We start from the raw sequence: 13,025 nt of genomic DNA, 5'->3' as shown, positions 1-13,025 counted from the left end.
TGTATGGGAGAGTATTAGAAATGCACAGTCTGCATTTTAACAAGATTCCCAGGTAAAATTGTAGGTAGGCTACAGTTTGAGAAGCATTGCTACATATCCTCTTAGAGCCTCATCAACAGGGCTTCAGGTATCACATCCAGACTGAGAGTGTCAACTGTGCACATGTCTCTAGCTGTTTTCACCTCACCTAAGCCTTATAATCACCAGTTGCCTACTAAACCATTCCCCTTCCATGTCCCCTCATCCATCTCCTCAGACCCCACATGTTTGCAATTCAGTCTCCTCCTTCAAAATTAGCTTTCTTTCTCTACTTTCTCAACTCTGTTAACAGTACTGACATTCTTAAATCACTCAGTCTCAAAAAGCTGGAGTCAGCTCTGACTTACCCATTTCTTTCATCTCCCAGAAACAGACACCAAGTCCTAGATTTTTTTTGCCTTTGTAATGTTTTTGGTTTTTACCCTTTTGGCCCTATCCTGGTCTTCCTGCCGAAATTCACTGCCACAAAGACCATATCATCTTTTGTCTGAGTTCCTATAATACCACCTTGGTTTACTTTTCTGAATAGGAATTTTTCTTCCAGTCTATTCCGGATACCCTTGCCAGTTTAATCTTTCTAAAAAATTGCTTCATCACAATATAGACACACAAGCTCACTTCTGCCTCTATTCCTTTGTTCACATTCTCTCACCTCCATCGCCATTGGACTTTCTACCCATTTTCTTTTTTTTTTTTTCTTCCGGTTTTATTGAGCTATAATTGGCATACAACACTGTGTAAGTTTAAGGTATAGAGAGCATAATGATTTGACTTATTTATATCATGAAATGATCACCACAATAAGTTTAGTGAACATCCATCACCTCATATAGATACAAAATTTAAAAGGAAAAAAAAAAACCTTTTTCCTTGTGAGGAGAACTCTTAGGTTCTACTTTCTTAACAGCTTTCATGTATAACACACAGCAGTGTTAATTATATTTATCACATTGCACATTACATCCCTAGTACTTATTCAGCTTATATCAAGAAATTTGTACCTTCTGACTGCCTTCATCCAATTTCCCCCTCCCCCTAACCCCTGGTAACCATAAATATGATCTCTTTTTCTATGAGTTTGTTTTCGAAATATAATTGGCCTACAACACTATGTTAGTTCCCGGTGTACAACATACAGGGATTTATATGTTGTTCGATATTTCTATACACTGCAAAATAATCAACACTCTACCCATTTTCAAGTGCTGCCTCTTCCTTAAAGCTTTCTCTTAACACCACATTCCTTTTTTTAAAAAAATTATTTATTTATTTATCTATGGCTGTGTTGGGTCTTCGTTGCTGCACGCGGGCTTTCTTTTAGTTGCGGCAAGTGGGGGCTACTCTTCGTTGCGGCGCGTGGGCTTCTCATTGCGGTGGCTTCTCTTGTTGCAGAGCACGGGCTCTAGGCGCGCGGGCTTCAGTAGTTGTGGCATGCGGGCTTCAGTAGTTGTGGCTCACGGGCTTAGCTGCTCCGCAGCATGTGGGATCTTCCCAGACCAGGGCTCAAACCCGTGTCCCCTGCGTTGGCAGGCGGATTCTTAACCACTGTGCCACCAGGGAAGCCCCAACACCACATTCCTTGTAGGGCTTCCTCTCATCTCAGCTCTTGATGGCACATCTGGATCAAAACATCTTAACTATTTAATGTATATGGTCTTACATCAGTCATTTTACTTTGTGAGAAGTAATCATATCTCAGCCAAACATGGTGCTGAGGGCAAGGGCTATGTCATCAACTACTCCTTTTACAGTTAGAATCTGTACAGGGCTGGGCACTCAGCAGGAACGTTGAAGATGCCTGTGAGCCAATAACTCCCTTTCAATCAAGTGAGTAACAACTGAGGATAATTCCTTATACTTCCCTAGTGCTTTTTCCTCCTTTGCTTTCAGGGAAGCAGGGCAGTTACCAAGGGCTGATTTTGTCGTGGAAATCTGCTAATTGCACTACCATTTTTGCTAAAGTCTCTTAGGAAGCACTAACATTTTATGATACTAGAATTCCCTCTTTGCAGAAGTGGACACTGCCAGGAGCATGTGAAGTCTTGGAAACAAGCTAAATGTCTAACAAGAGAGGATGTTAAATTATGGCATACCCCCAAATTTAAGCAGTCCATAAAGGTGATATTATAAGATCTGTATTTTTGCTATGGAAAGGTATCCACAAGACAACCATCAACAGAAAAAAGAGATAATGTATAGAAAAAGCTCATTTTGTTAGATAGTTTATATGTCCATATCTATTTGTATACACAGAATGAGGTTTAGAAGGAGATGCTGCAAAATGTTAACATTTTCTCTGGGTCTCTGGGTTATGAGTGATTTTCATCTTCATTTTCTACAATGGACATGGCATTACCATAGCATGCATGTCAAGAAGATAATAAAAACACCCTTTTCCCACCTCTGACTCTTAGCCTTGTTCACATCGCACTATACTGCATCACAGCAGCTCTCATATACTTTATTTTCCACATTCAAACCACTGGCAAAATTGGTGTTGCCAATCAGAGCACCTGATAATACCACTTAGACTCAAGGCTGGACAGATAAGGGTCATAATTTCCTCAAAGGCATAAAAGAGAGATTTAGAAGGGAAAGTTACACTTCCCAGATTAGACTCTTTAACAGTAGACTTCTGTGAAGAAATATAGTCAGCAGTTTATGCTGACATGGATGAAACAATCCACTAACCTGGCTTGCAAGGACTTCTGAATCAAACAGACATGTGCCCAATCCTGTCTGTGTCACTTACTAGCTGTGTGACCCAAGGTCACCTAACCTCTTTGGGCTTCAGTTTGTTCGTGGATTAATAAACCTTCCTTGCAGAGTGTCTATAATAATTAGATGGTGATTATATATCTAATATATAATAGATACTTTCAATAAATGACAGATATTATTAGAAATATTATGAATAAAAATCAGAATACTGAATACAGCCCAGAAGGTTAACCAGACAAATCAAACCAGCCTTCTCAACATCACAAGATCCCATTTTCCAGTCCTAACAGAGTGCTGATGCCTTCTAAAGATGATCAGTGTTTAACTCAAGAAATCCTCTCTCTCGTACTCCTGGATGAGCCTCTTCTCCTGGACAAGGCCTTCAGAGCCAGCCTAAAGGATCCAATCCCTGCAGAACTAGCAACTCTAAGAAGTGTCCTTGCCTTCTAAACCTGGAGAGAGGAGCATTCTGAGACCCCTACAGTCAATCCTTACCCTCCATAAGCCCATCCATGCCACGGTCATCCTCCTCAACAAAGCCCTACTTCTCAGGCAGATCACATCCTAATCTATACCTGCCAAAAATCTTTCCTGATAGTTCTCTTATTTCTTCCTAGGGTCTTGAAAGGACTCTTGTTGGAGAGAGTAGTCCCTCCTAAGGGAAAAAAAATAAATCTGTGACCATCAGACCAATTACAATATACCAAGAATCCAAAGGCCCTTTTCCCTTTTCTTCTCCCTCAACTTCTATTTTGAAAAATTTGAAACCTACCAAAAGTTGAGGGACTTCCCTGGTGGCACAGTGGTTAAGAATCTGCCTGCCAATGCAAGGGACACAGGTTTGATCCCTGGTCTGGGAAGATCCCACATGCCGCGGAGCAACTAAGCCCGTGCACCACAACTACTGAGCCTGCGCTCTAGAGCCTGCGCTCTAGAGCCTGCGAGCCACAACTACTGAGCCCACGTGCCGCAACTACGGAAGCTCGCAGGCCTAGAGCCCATGCTCCGCAACAAGAGAAGCCACCGCGATGAGAAGCCTGCGCACCACCACGAAGAGTAGCCCCCACTCGCCGCAACTAGAGAAAGCCCGTGCGCAGCAACGAAGACCCAACGCAGCCAAAAATAAATCAAAAAAAAAAAAAAGTTGAAAGAACGGTACAATGTACTCATACATTCTTTAGCTCGAACGCTATCATTTTTAGCTATTGTTTTGCAAAGCCTGCTTCTCTACACTTGATCTTAGCCAAAAGGCCGAGAAGCGATTAGCCTGCTTCTCTATATATACACAACACATATTTTCTCTTTTACTGAACTATTTAAGCTTCAGACATTATGACATTTCACTCCTAAATACTCGAACACGTATTTAGAAGAACAAGAACATTCTCCTGTAGAACAATCCCATTATCACACTGCAGCAATTAAACATTAATACAATAATATTATCTAATACACAGTCTCCAACTGTCCCAATAGTTGGTCCTTAACAAATTTTTTTCCAAATTGAGTTTGCAAGTATGGATGACACACTGCCTTTGGTTATCAATGTCTCTTTAGTCTCCTTTAATCCAGAACAGTTCCCTGTCTTTTTTTTTTCCCCCATGGCATTAACTTTGAAAAGTCTAAACCAGATCTCTAGTATGCTCCACAATCTGGATTTGTCAGGTTTGTTCTCATTATTAGATTCAGACTTAAAAACTGGCAACAGGACTTCCCTGGTGGCACAGTGGTTAAGAATCCGCCTGCCAATGCAGGGGACACGGGTTCGAGCCCTGGTCTGGGAAGATCCCACATGCCGCGGAGCAACTAAGCCCGGGCGCCACAACTACTGAGCCTGCGCTCTAGAGCCCACGAGCCACAGCTACTGAGCTCACGTGCCACAACTAAAGCCCGCGCTCCGCAATGAAGAGTATCCCCCACTAGCTGCAAATAGAGAAAGCCTGCGCCCAGCAATGAAGACCCAACGCAGCCAAAATTTAAATAAATAAATAAATAAATAAATAAATTTATTTTTAAAAAAACAAAACTGGCAACATACAACATAGGTTATGTTGTGTAGTTCTCACTATACCACAACAGGAGGCATATAATATCTATTTGTCCATTATTGGTGATATTAAGTGTGATCATTTGGTTAAGGAGGTATCCGCCAGATCTCTTGCTGGCCATATTCCACAATGGTCAAAGGGCCTTAATTCCATATGATGGCCTGTCATGTCCTCCTATGTTGAGATTTCTCACCACCCTCTTTGAAGGAAACCTGGCATTCTCATTGAGATGGCAAAGAACAGGTCAGGAGTAGTACTAGGACCCACAAGAATATTAACAGAGGCTCCATCTGAAATCCTCCTAGAGCGCCCAATACTTCACTGTCAGACCTAGCAAAGACTATCCATGTCAAGAGACTGCTGGCGTGCTCTGTGATGGTACAGGGACCAGCAAAAGCCTCTTAAGCCAGCAACACCCATTCATAGACTGAACTCAATCTCTGGGAAGTCCCATTGCCATTCCTTTATGTCCTACTCGACATAAAGAGCATCTCACTGGCCAGTGAACTCTGATGTCCCATTCCCCTGGGTTGGCAACACTAAGACACAGTCCAAAAACTTGTAGTAATGTTGTGTGTTCAAATCTCTAGTTTATCTCTATGCAGTGAGTTTCCAGGCACATCTGGTACAGAAACTCTACACCTCTCATCTGCCTTCCTCAATAACCCTCAATCTTTATGAAAGGCCAGGATCTAGTGGCTGCAACATCACCTCAAGTTACCATTTCCTTTAAAAATTATGCTATCATCTGATGCCAACAATCACAGGTAGATGACACAAAACCAATTTGTGAGGGGCAGACTACTTACCTTGTGTCCCAATGTAAGCATTCTTCTGTTTGTAGCCATCCATGAAACTGGCATTGATGTAATCTGTCTAATGATAAAAAGGAAATATTGTTGCAGCTGTGTGGGATATACCATTTGGGTAGGAAAATGATGTACTTAGTAAATAAAACTCAAGGTGTGAATTTTCTCTTTTTGTCAGGCAGAAAATGAGGAGTGAAAGGACCAATTCAAAACCTCACTTCCACAAATGTTACTGGGATAAGTGGATATCCACATGCAGAAAAAATGAAGCTTACCCCTTCCTCACATCATATACAAAAACTAACTCCAGGAAATTCCCTGGCGGTCCAGTGGTTAGGACTCAGCGCTTTCACTGCTATGGTCCATGTTCAATCCCTGGTCATGGAACTAAGATTCTGCAAGCCGCATAGCGAGGCCAAAAAAAACCCCCCAAAAACAAAAACAAACAAACAAACAAAAAACCTAACTCCAAATGGGTCACAGACCTAATGTAAGAGCTAAAACTATAAAACTCTTAGAAGAAAACACAGGATTAAATATTTGTGACCTTGGGTTAGGCAAAGCCTCCTTTGACACCAAAAGCACAAGCAACAAAAGAAAAAACAGATAAATTGAACTACATTAAAACTGAAAACTTTTGTGCTTCAAAGGACACCATCAAGAAAGTGAAAAAACAGGGGATTTCCCAGGTGGTCCAGTGGCTGAGACTCCACGCTCCCAATGCAGGGAGCCTGGGTTCGATCCCTGGTCAGGGAACTAGATCCCATATGCATGCAGCAACTAAAGATCCCGCATGTCACAACTAAGACCCAGTGAAGTCAAAATAAATAAAATTTTTTTTTTAAAAAGAAAGAAAGTGAAAACACCACCCACAGAATGCACACATTTGATAAGGGATTTGTATCTAGACTATATAAAGAACTCTCACAAATAAATAGTAAAAAGACAACTCAGTTTTAAAATGGGCAAAGAATCAGAATAGCCATTTTTCCAAGAAGATATATAAATGGCCAATAAGAACCTGAAAAGTTGCTCAACATCATTAGTCATCAGGGAAATGCAAATCAAAACCACACTGAGATACCACTTCACACTCACTAGAATGGCTACAGGTAAAAAAAAATAATAATAATTTAAAAAATAATAATAATAACAAATATTGGCAAAGATGTAGAGAAACTGGAACCCTCATACACTGCTAGTGGTAATGTAAAATGGTGCAGTCACTTTGGAAAACCGTGGGGGCACTTCCTCAAAAGGTTAAACACAGAGCTACCATATGACCCAGCAATTCCACTCCCAAAGGAAATGAAGACACAGATCTAAACAAAAAAACCTCATAAACAAATATTCACAGCAGCATCATTCATAATAGCCAAAAAATGGACACAACTCAATTGTTTACCAACTAATGAATGGGTAAATAAAATGTGCTGTATATCCATACAATGGAATATTATTTAGCAATAAAAAGGAGTGAAATACTGATACATGCTACAACATGTATGAACCTTGAAAACACGCTGAGAGAAACCAGACACAAAGGGCCATATATTGTATGATTCCATCTATGTGAAATGTCCACAACAGGCAAAAAGAGTAGACAAAAAGTAGGTGGGTTTGAGGGAAATGGGGAGTGACTACCAAGGCGAGTTTCTTCTTTAGGTGATAAAACTGTTCTAAAGTTGATTGTGGTGATAATTGCATGACTCTGAGAATATATTAAAAACCAACGAATTGTACACTTTTAATGAGTGAACTGTATGGTATGTGAATTATATCTCAGTAAAGCTGTTATTTACAAAAAAGGAGTCCATTAGGACTTGTAGCACTACAGCTCAGAACCAAAGCCAAAAGGCAGGCAAGCCAAGCAACATGAGCAGGAACACCTGTCCATGCTGTGACACACAAAAGGCAAAGTGTGACTGGAGAAGGAAGAAAGCTATGCCTCATAGCTAGGACCATCAACAGCATGGGCCAAACGGGCTCCATTACTGCCTAAATTAACACAAAGCAAAAGCCACACACATTCCGAAGAGTCTCAATGAATAGCTTAGCTCCTGACTCACTCTCTTCTGCGGGCCTTCTCCCACCTCCCAATGTCCTCGGTCTTATTTACATCATTAGCCATCAGGGAAATTAAATAGGATATGGAAGGTTACAGGAGGACAAAAGTAAAAAAAGTTTCAACAGCAAAGTAGGGAAAATCCATACTCCACTCCACTCTAGAGAGATGGGAATGACTCCCCATCAACCCTTTCTCCACTGGGTTCCAACACTTGGAGGACAGTCTTAACTGTCAGTACCACACAGCCACCCTAAGAAAACATCTCCAGGGAGTTCCCTGGTGGTCCAGCGGTTAGTGCTTTCACTGCTGTAGGCCCGGGTTCAATCCCTGGTCAGGGAACTAAGATCCTGCAAGCTACACGGCTCGGCCAAAAAAAAAAAAAAGAAAACATCTCCATCTCATGGTCAAACCCATGTTATTTGGATATATGTCCATTAGATAGTCAGTCTACCAACTTATCCTCCCACTAATTATTTATTCAAGAGTTTCCTGCTCTGTTCTTCTCCCACAGCAACTGGTATTGACCTCATACTACTAGTGTTCTACCCTGACTTGGACACCTTCACTGAGCTAATGGAACATCTGCAGCAGACCCAGAAAGCTAAAAGTCTCACTCACCCCAACCAGGCTTCTCAATCCAGGGCCCACCCATAGTCAGCCAAAGCCCATCCTCTGTTCAGCCTGGCACATTTAAATGGTATACACTGCAGGACCCAGGTGAGAAGGCATAGAAAAGTACAAAGGATTTACCTGGTACATGCCAATCAACATATTATATAAGTAATATATGAGCTGTTACTCTTGGAGCTACCTTCATGCTTTGAAAAGAAATGCCACCTATTTAAAGGAGACTTATTTCTTTATAACTAAGGATACCAGCTTTTAGCATCCTTGTCTCTGAGAGCACTGGGAATTAAAATCAGCAACTTCAGAAGAATCATTACATATTAAAAACTGAAAATGACCTCAGAGCTAAAGTATAGACTTAGGGGCAAACTGAAATAGCAGGAAGAACCACAGCATGCACATTATGTTATGGGCCAGGTTCAACTGAAACTGGACTAACGGCTTTGTAATTCCAGGTGAAATCTGTTAAACAATTCACTAATAAACCTGAATCCTCCACTTACTGTGGAAATAAAGCCTATACCAATATTTGTAGTAATGAGAGGGACTAAAATTCAAGCGATGAACTTCAGATTAATTACAGGATGACTAGAATAGTCTCCTGGTACACTGGGATTCACTCATTCATTCACAAATAATTTACTGAATGTCTGATATATGCCAGGCACTGTTCTAGGTCTTGGAGACAGAGTAGTCAACAAGACATACATTCAGATTATCTCTGACTCCAGAGCCCCAACTCAACTAAGATGATCTTGATAATACTGATGAATTTGCCTTCAGTCAGCCAGACTCTTAGCTAATGCCGCTGCAGGAAAACCCTCTGTAAGGATCCTAGACAGGATTATGAATTCAGTTTATGTGCTTGAAACACTAGGGTCAAAAGAGATTAAAGCCATGATCCTAGGGTACTGACTCATGTACCATACATACCCAAATATAAGGCAATGATTTTCCTAAGAATTATCCTCCAGAAAAAAGAGGGGGGATATAACAAGTCCCTATACTGTGTCATGTTAAGGGACACTATTTAAACTCCTTTTAAATAGTGAACAGCAACCTCAATCAATGCTGTTTTTTGATGTGCACAGAGGTCACCACACAGGACTGTTGTATCAGAAGGAAAAAGAAGAAATGTAACGCCTATTTAATTGTTGATCTCAAAATTCTTAAGTGTTGGATGCTGCTGTAAACAAGTTATAATAAAGAGGACTTTAAAAAGGAATAAGTAAATGATAATGCTACAGAGGATGCATGAGATACAGGATGAATGAAAAGAAAAAACTGTGCTAATGTTATGCTAATAGACTTTTCTGACTTAGGATAAACTTTCCAGTGACAATACCAGGCACTTAAAAAAGGAAATAAAAATGATGTGTTCTGGAAAACTGTGTTAGATTGACTCAAAAAGTAGCTCAAATGAGGACAAAGAAACTGATGTTAAAGGTGTATGTGAAGAGTTTGAATAACTTTTCACTAAATATCTCTACTAAGTACATGTGATTTTTAATATGCACAGATATGATCAAATTAATACATTAAATAATAAAGGCATTTGACCAATTCATCTCTATCCCTATATATTTATGTATACACTAGTTGTCCAAAATTTTTGTCAGATCTTCTAGATGGAAAAATCAGAGGTCACTTACTTTTTTTAAGAGTTGGATTTCCTTTTTTTTTTTTTTTAAATATTTATTTATTTGGCTGTGCTGGGTCTCAGTTGCGGCATGCAGGATCTAGTTCCTCGACAAGGGATCAAACCCAGGCCCCCTGCATTGGGAGTGTGGAGTCTTAATCACTGGACCACCAGGGAAGTCCCAGAGGTCACTTATAATGAGAGTTGCCTGGTATTGATGCATATACACTCACCAGTATGGTGGATGACACGACTATGACTTTATTAGGAGTAAAAGGCGAAATAATTGAACATTTATCGAGCACCTACAGTAATATGCCAAACTTTGTGCTATCAGCATGTACATAAAGTATTTTATTTAATTTCTACTTAGTACTGTGAGATGGGCACATAGGGACTTGCGTATGTTAACAACTAGCATGTAGCCTAAAACTCAAACCTTGGGGCTTCCCTGGTGGCGCAGTGGTTAAGAATCCACCTGCCAATGCAGGGGACACTGGTTCGAGCCCTGGTCTGGGAAGATCCCACATGCCGCGGAGCAACTAAGTCTGTGCACCACAACCACTGAGCCTGCGCTCTAAAGCCCATGAGCCACAACTACTGAGCCCGCATGCTGCAACTACTGAAGCCCGTGCACCTAGAGCCCCTGCTCTGCAAGATAAGCCACTGCAATGAGAAGCCCATGTACGGCAACAGAGTAGCCCCTGCTCACCGCAACTAGAGAAAGCCCACGCGTAGCAACGAAGACCCAACGTAGCCAAAAATAAATAAATTAAATAAATAAATTTTAAAAATATATATATATAGTTTAAAAAAATAAAAAAATAAAACTCAAACCTTCTCTCTCTGGCTTACAGTCTATGTTCTTTCTACTACAGTATTAGTAAGCTTCACTTTGGAAGAGGCTTAAATTTCCCTCAGTGCTCCTAAAAGGATGGCATTTATCTTTCTACCTGAGCGTGGCCGCTTCGTTTTGTCAGCTTCACTCTAGTTTGGTCCAGGCAGGGTACATCCCCATAGCGGTTCTTCTCTAGGTTTCCTGGAGACCTGAAGGAAATGAAACAAACTAAAATAAAGAAAAAAAAAAACAGCTACAAGAGTTGAAAATGGATGACAATGGAAGTGGAACTGAGCGCAAGTCAGGAGATTGTTGTCATTCATTACTTTTTTTTTTGGTACTATTTGGTTTTGAAAAAATCATTTGCATACATATTGATTAAAAGCAAAAAAAAAAAAAAAAACTTATAAAGACCACGCATATAAAGTAATACTCTATATTGTTCATAGGTATGAATGTATATGTAACAGTATAAACAAAATGACCTGGTAGGAAACATACCACATTCATACTAGTGACTGCTTCTGGGAAATGAGGAGAACTGATGGTGAGGATTAGAAGGATTTCAACTTTACAATTAATTCTTTTATATAAAAAAAAGATGAAGCAAATCCAACAAAATGCTAAAAACTGTCAGTACTAATGCCAGTGATAGGAAATAGTTGTTTGTCACGTTCTGCTCTGTTCTTTTTCATATTTAAAAAAAAAAATTCCCAGACTTCCCTGGTGGCACCAGGGTTAAGAATCCACCTGCCAATGCAGGGGCCACGGGTTCGAGCCCTGGTCCAGGAAGAGCCCACATACCACGGAGCAACTAAGCCTGTGCACCACAACTACTGAGCCTGCACTCTAGAGCCCACAAGCCACAACTACTGAGCCCGCATGCCACAACTACTGAAGCCCACGCACCCAGAGACCATGCTCTACAACAAGAGAAGCCACCACAATGAGCAGCCTGCACGCCACAACGAAGAATAGCCCCCGCTCGCCGCAACTAGAGAAAGCCTGTGTGCTGCAATGAAGACCCAACGCAGCCAAAAATAAATAAATAAATTTATTAAACACAGTTTGAGTACTCTTTGGATTTAAAAAAAAAAATCCTTCTTCCCACACAAATAAGCCCAGCTGATATTTTACAAAGTTCCAAGAACAATTCAATAGAAAGAATACTCTTTTCGACCAACAGTGCTGGAGCAATTAGACACCTATAGGGAAAAAAATTTGAACATCAACCTAAACCTTACACCTTACACAAAAATTAATTCAAAATGGATCACAGACTTAAATTAAATGTAAAACATAAACCTATAAAAATTTTAGGAAAAAAAACATAGAAAAATCTTTGGATTCTAGGGCTAGGCAATGTGTTCTTAGACTTGACAGCAAGAGCATGATCTGTACAAGGAAAAACTGTTAAAGGAACTTCATCAAAATAAACTTCTGCTTCACAAGAGACCCAGAAGAGGATGAAAAAAAAAGCTACAGACTGGAAGAAAATATTCGCAAACCATGTATCCAACAAAGAACCAGTACCTAGAATATAAAGAACTCTCAAATCCCAACAGTTTAAAAAAAAAATCCAAATAGAAAATGGGCAAAAGACATTTTACAAAGAGAATATAGAGATGGCAAAGAAACACATGAAAAGATGCTCAATATCATTAGATAGTAGGAAAATGTAAATTAAAACCACAATTCTAATTTTAATTTAGGGATCTCATCACACACCTATCAGAACAGCTAAAATAAAAAATAGTGACAACACTGAACGCTGGTGAGGATGCAAAGAAAATGGGTCATTCATATATTGCTGGGAGGAATGCAGAAGGGTACAGCCACTCTGGAAAAGAGCTGGGGAGTTTTTCATAAAACTAAACACATACTTACCATGTGACCTATCAATCCCACTCTTGGACATTTATCCCAGAGAAATAGAAACCTATTTTCACACAAAACCTAGACACAAATGTTCACAGCAGCTTTACTTGTAATAGAAACTGGAAACAACCCAGATGTCCTTCAACAGGTAAATGGTTAATTGGTTAACAGTTTGTACTGTGGTTCATCTATACCATGGAATATTACTCAGCAATAAAAAGGAACAAACTTGATACAAATAACAACTTGGGTGAATCTCCCGAGAATTACACTGCGTGAAAAAAGGCAATCCCAAAAGTTTACACATAGTATGATTCCATTTATATAATAACATTCTTAAAATGATAAAATTATAGTA

The 13,025-nt window shown here is 40.0% G+C and overlaps 1 protein-coding gene and 1 pseudogene across 1 annotated transcript in view; both read right to left on the bottom strand.

Moving 5' to 3' along the window:
• Positions 1-13,025, bottom strand: part of PTPN9 (protein tyrosine phosphatase non-receptor type 9) — an 80,616-nt gene that overhangs the window by 4,909 nt on the left and 62,682 nt on the right. The window contains exons 8-9 of the mRNA XM_059912727.1: positions 10,905-10,998; positions 5,618-5,684 (exon numbers count right to left, since the gene is read on the bottom strand). Of these exons, the coding sequence (XP_059768710.1) occupies positions 5,618-5,684; positions 10,905-10,998 (161 nt within the window). The remainder of the gene's footprint in view (positions 1-5,617; positions 5,685-10,904; positions 10,999-13,025) is intronic.
• LOC132361579 (U2 spliceosomal RNA) lies at positions 3,812-4,023 on the bottom strand (annotated as a pseudogene).

This window comes from Balaenoptera ricei, chromosome 2 (assembly GCF_028023285.1).
Source record: "Balaenoptera ricei isolate mBalRic1 chromosome 2, mBalRic1.hap2, whole genome shotgun sequence".
NCBI lineage: Eukaryota > Metazoa > Chordata > Mammalia > Artiodactyla > Balaenopteridae > Balaenoptera > Balaenoptera ricei.
Note: the sequence above shows the minus strand (reverse complement) of the source record. Positions and strands in the feature narration are given on the sequence as shown.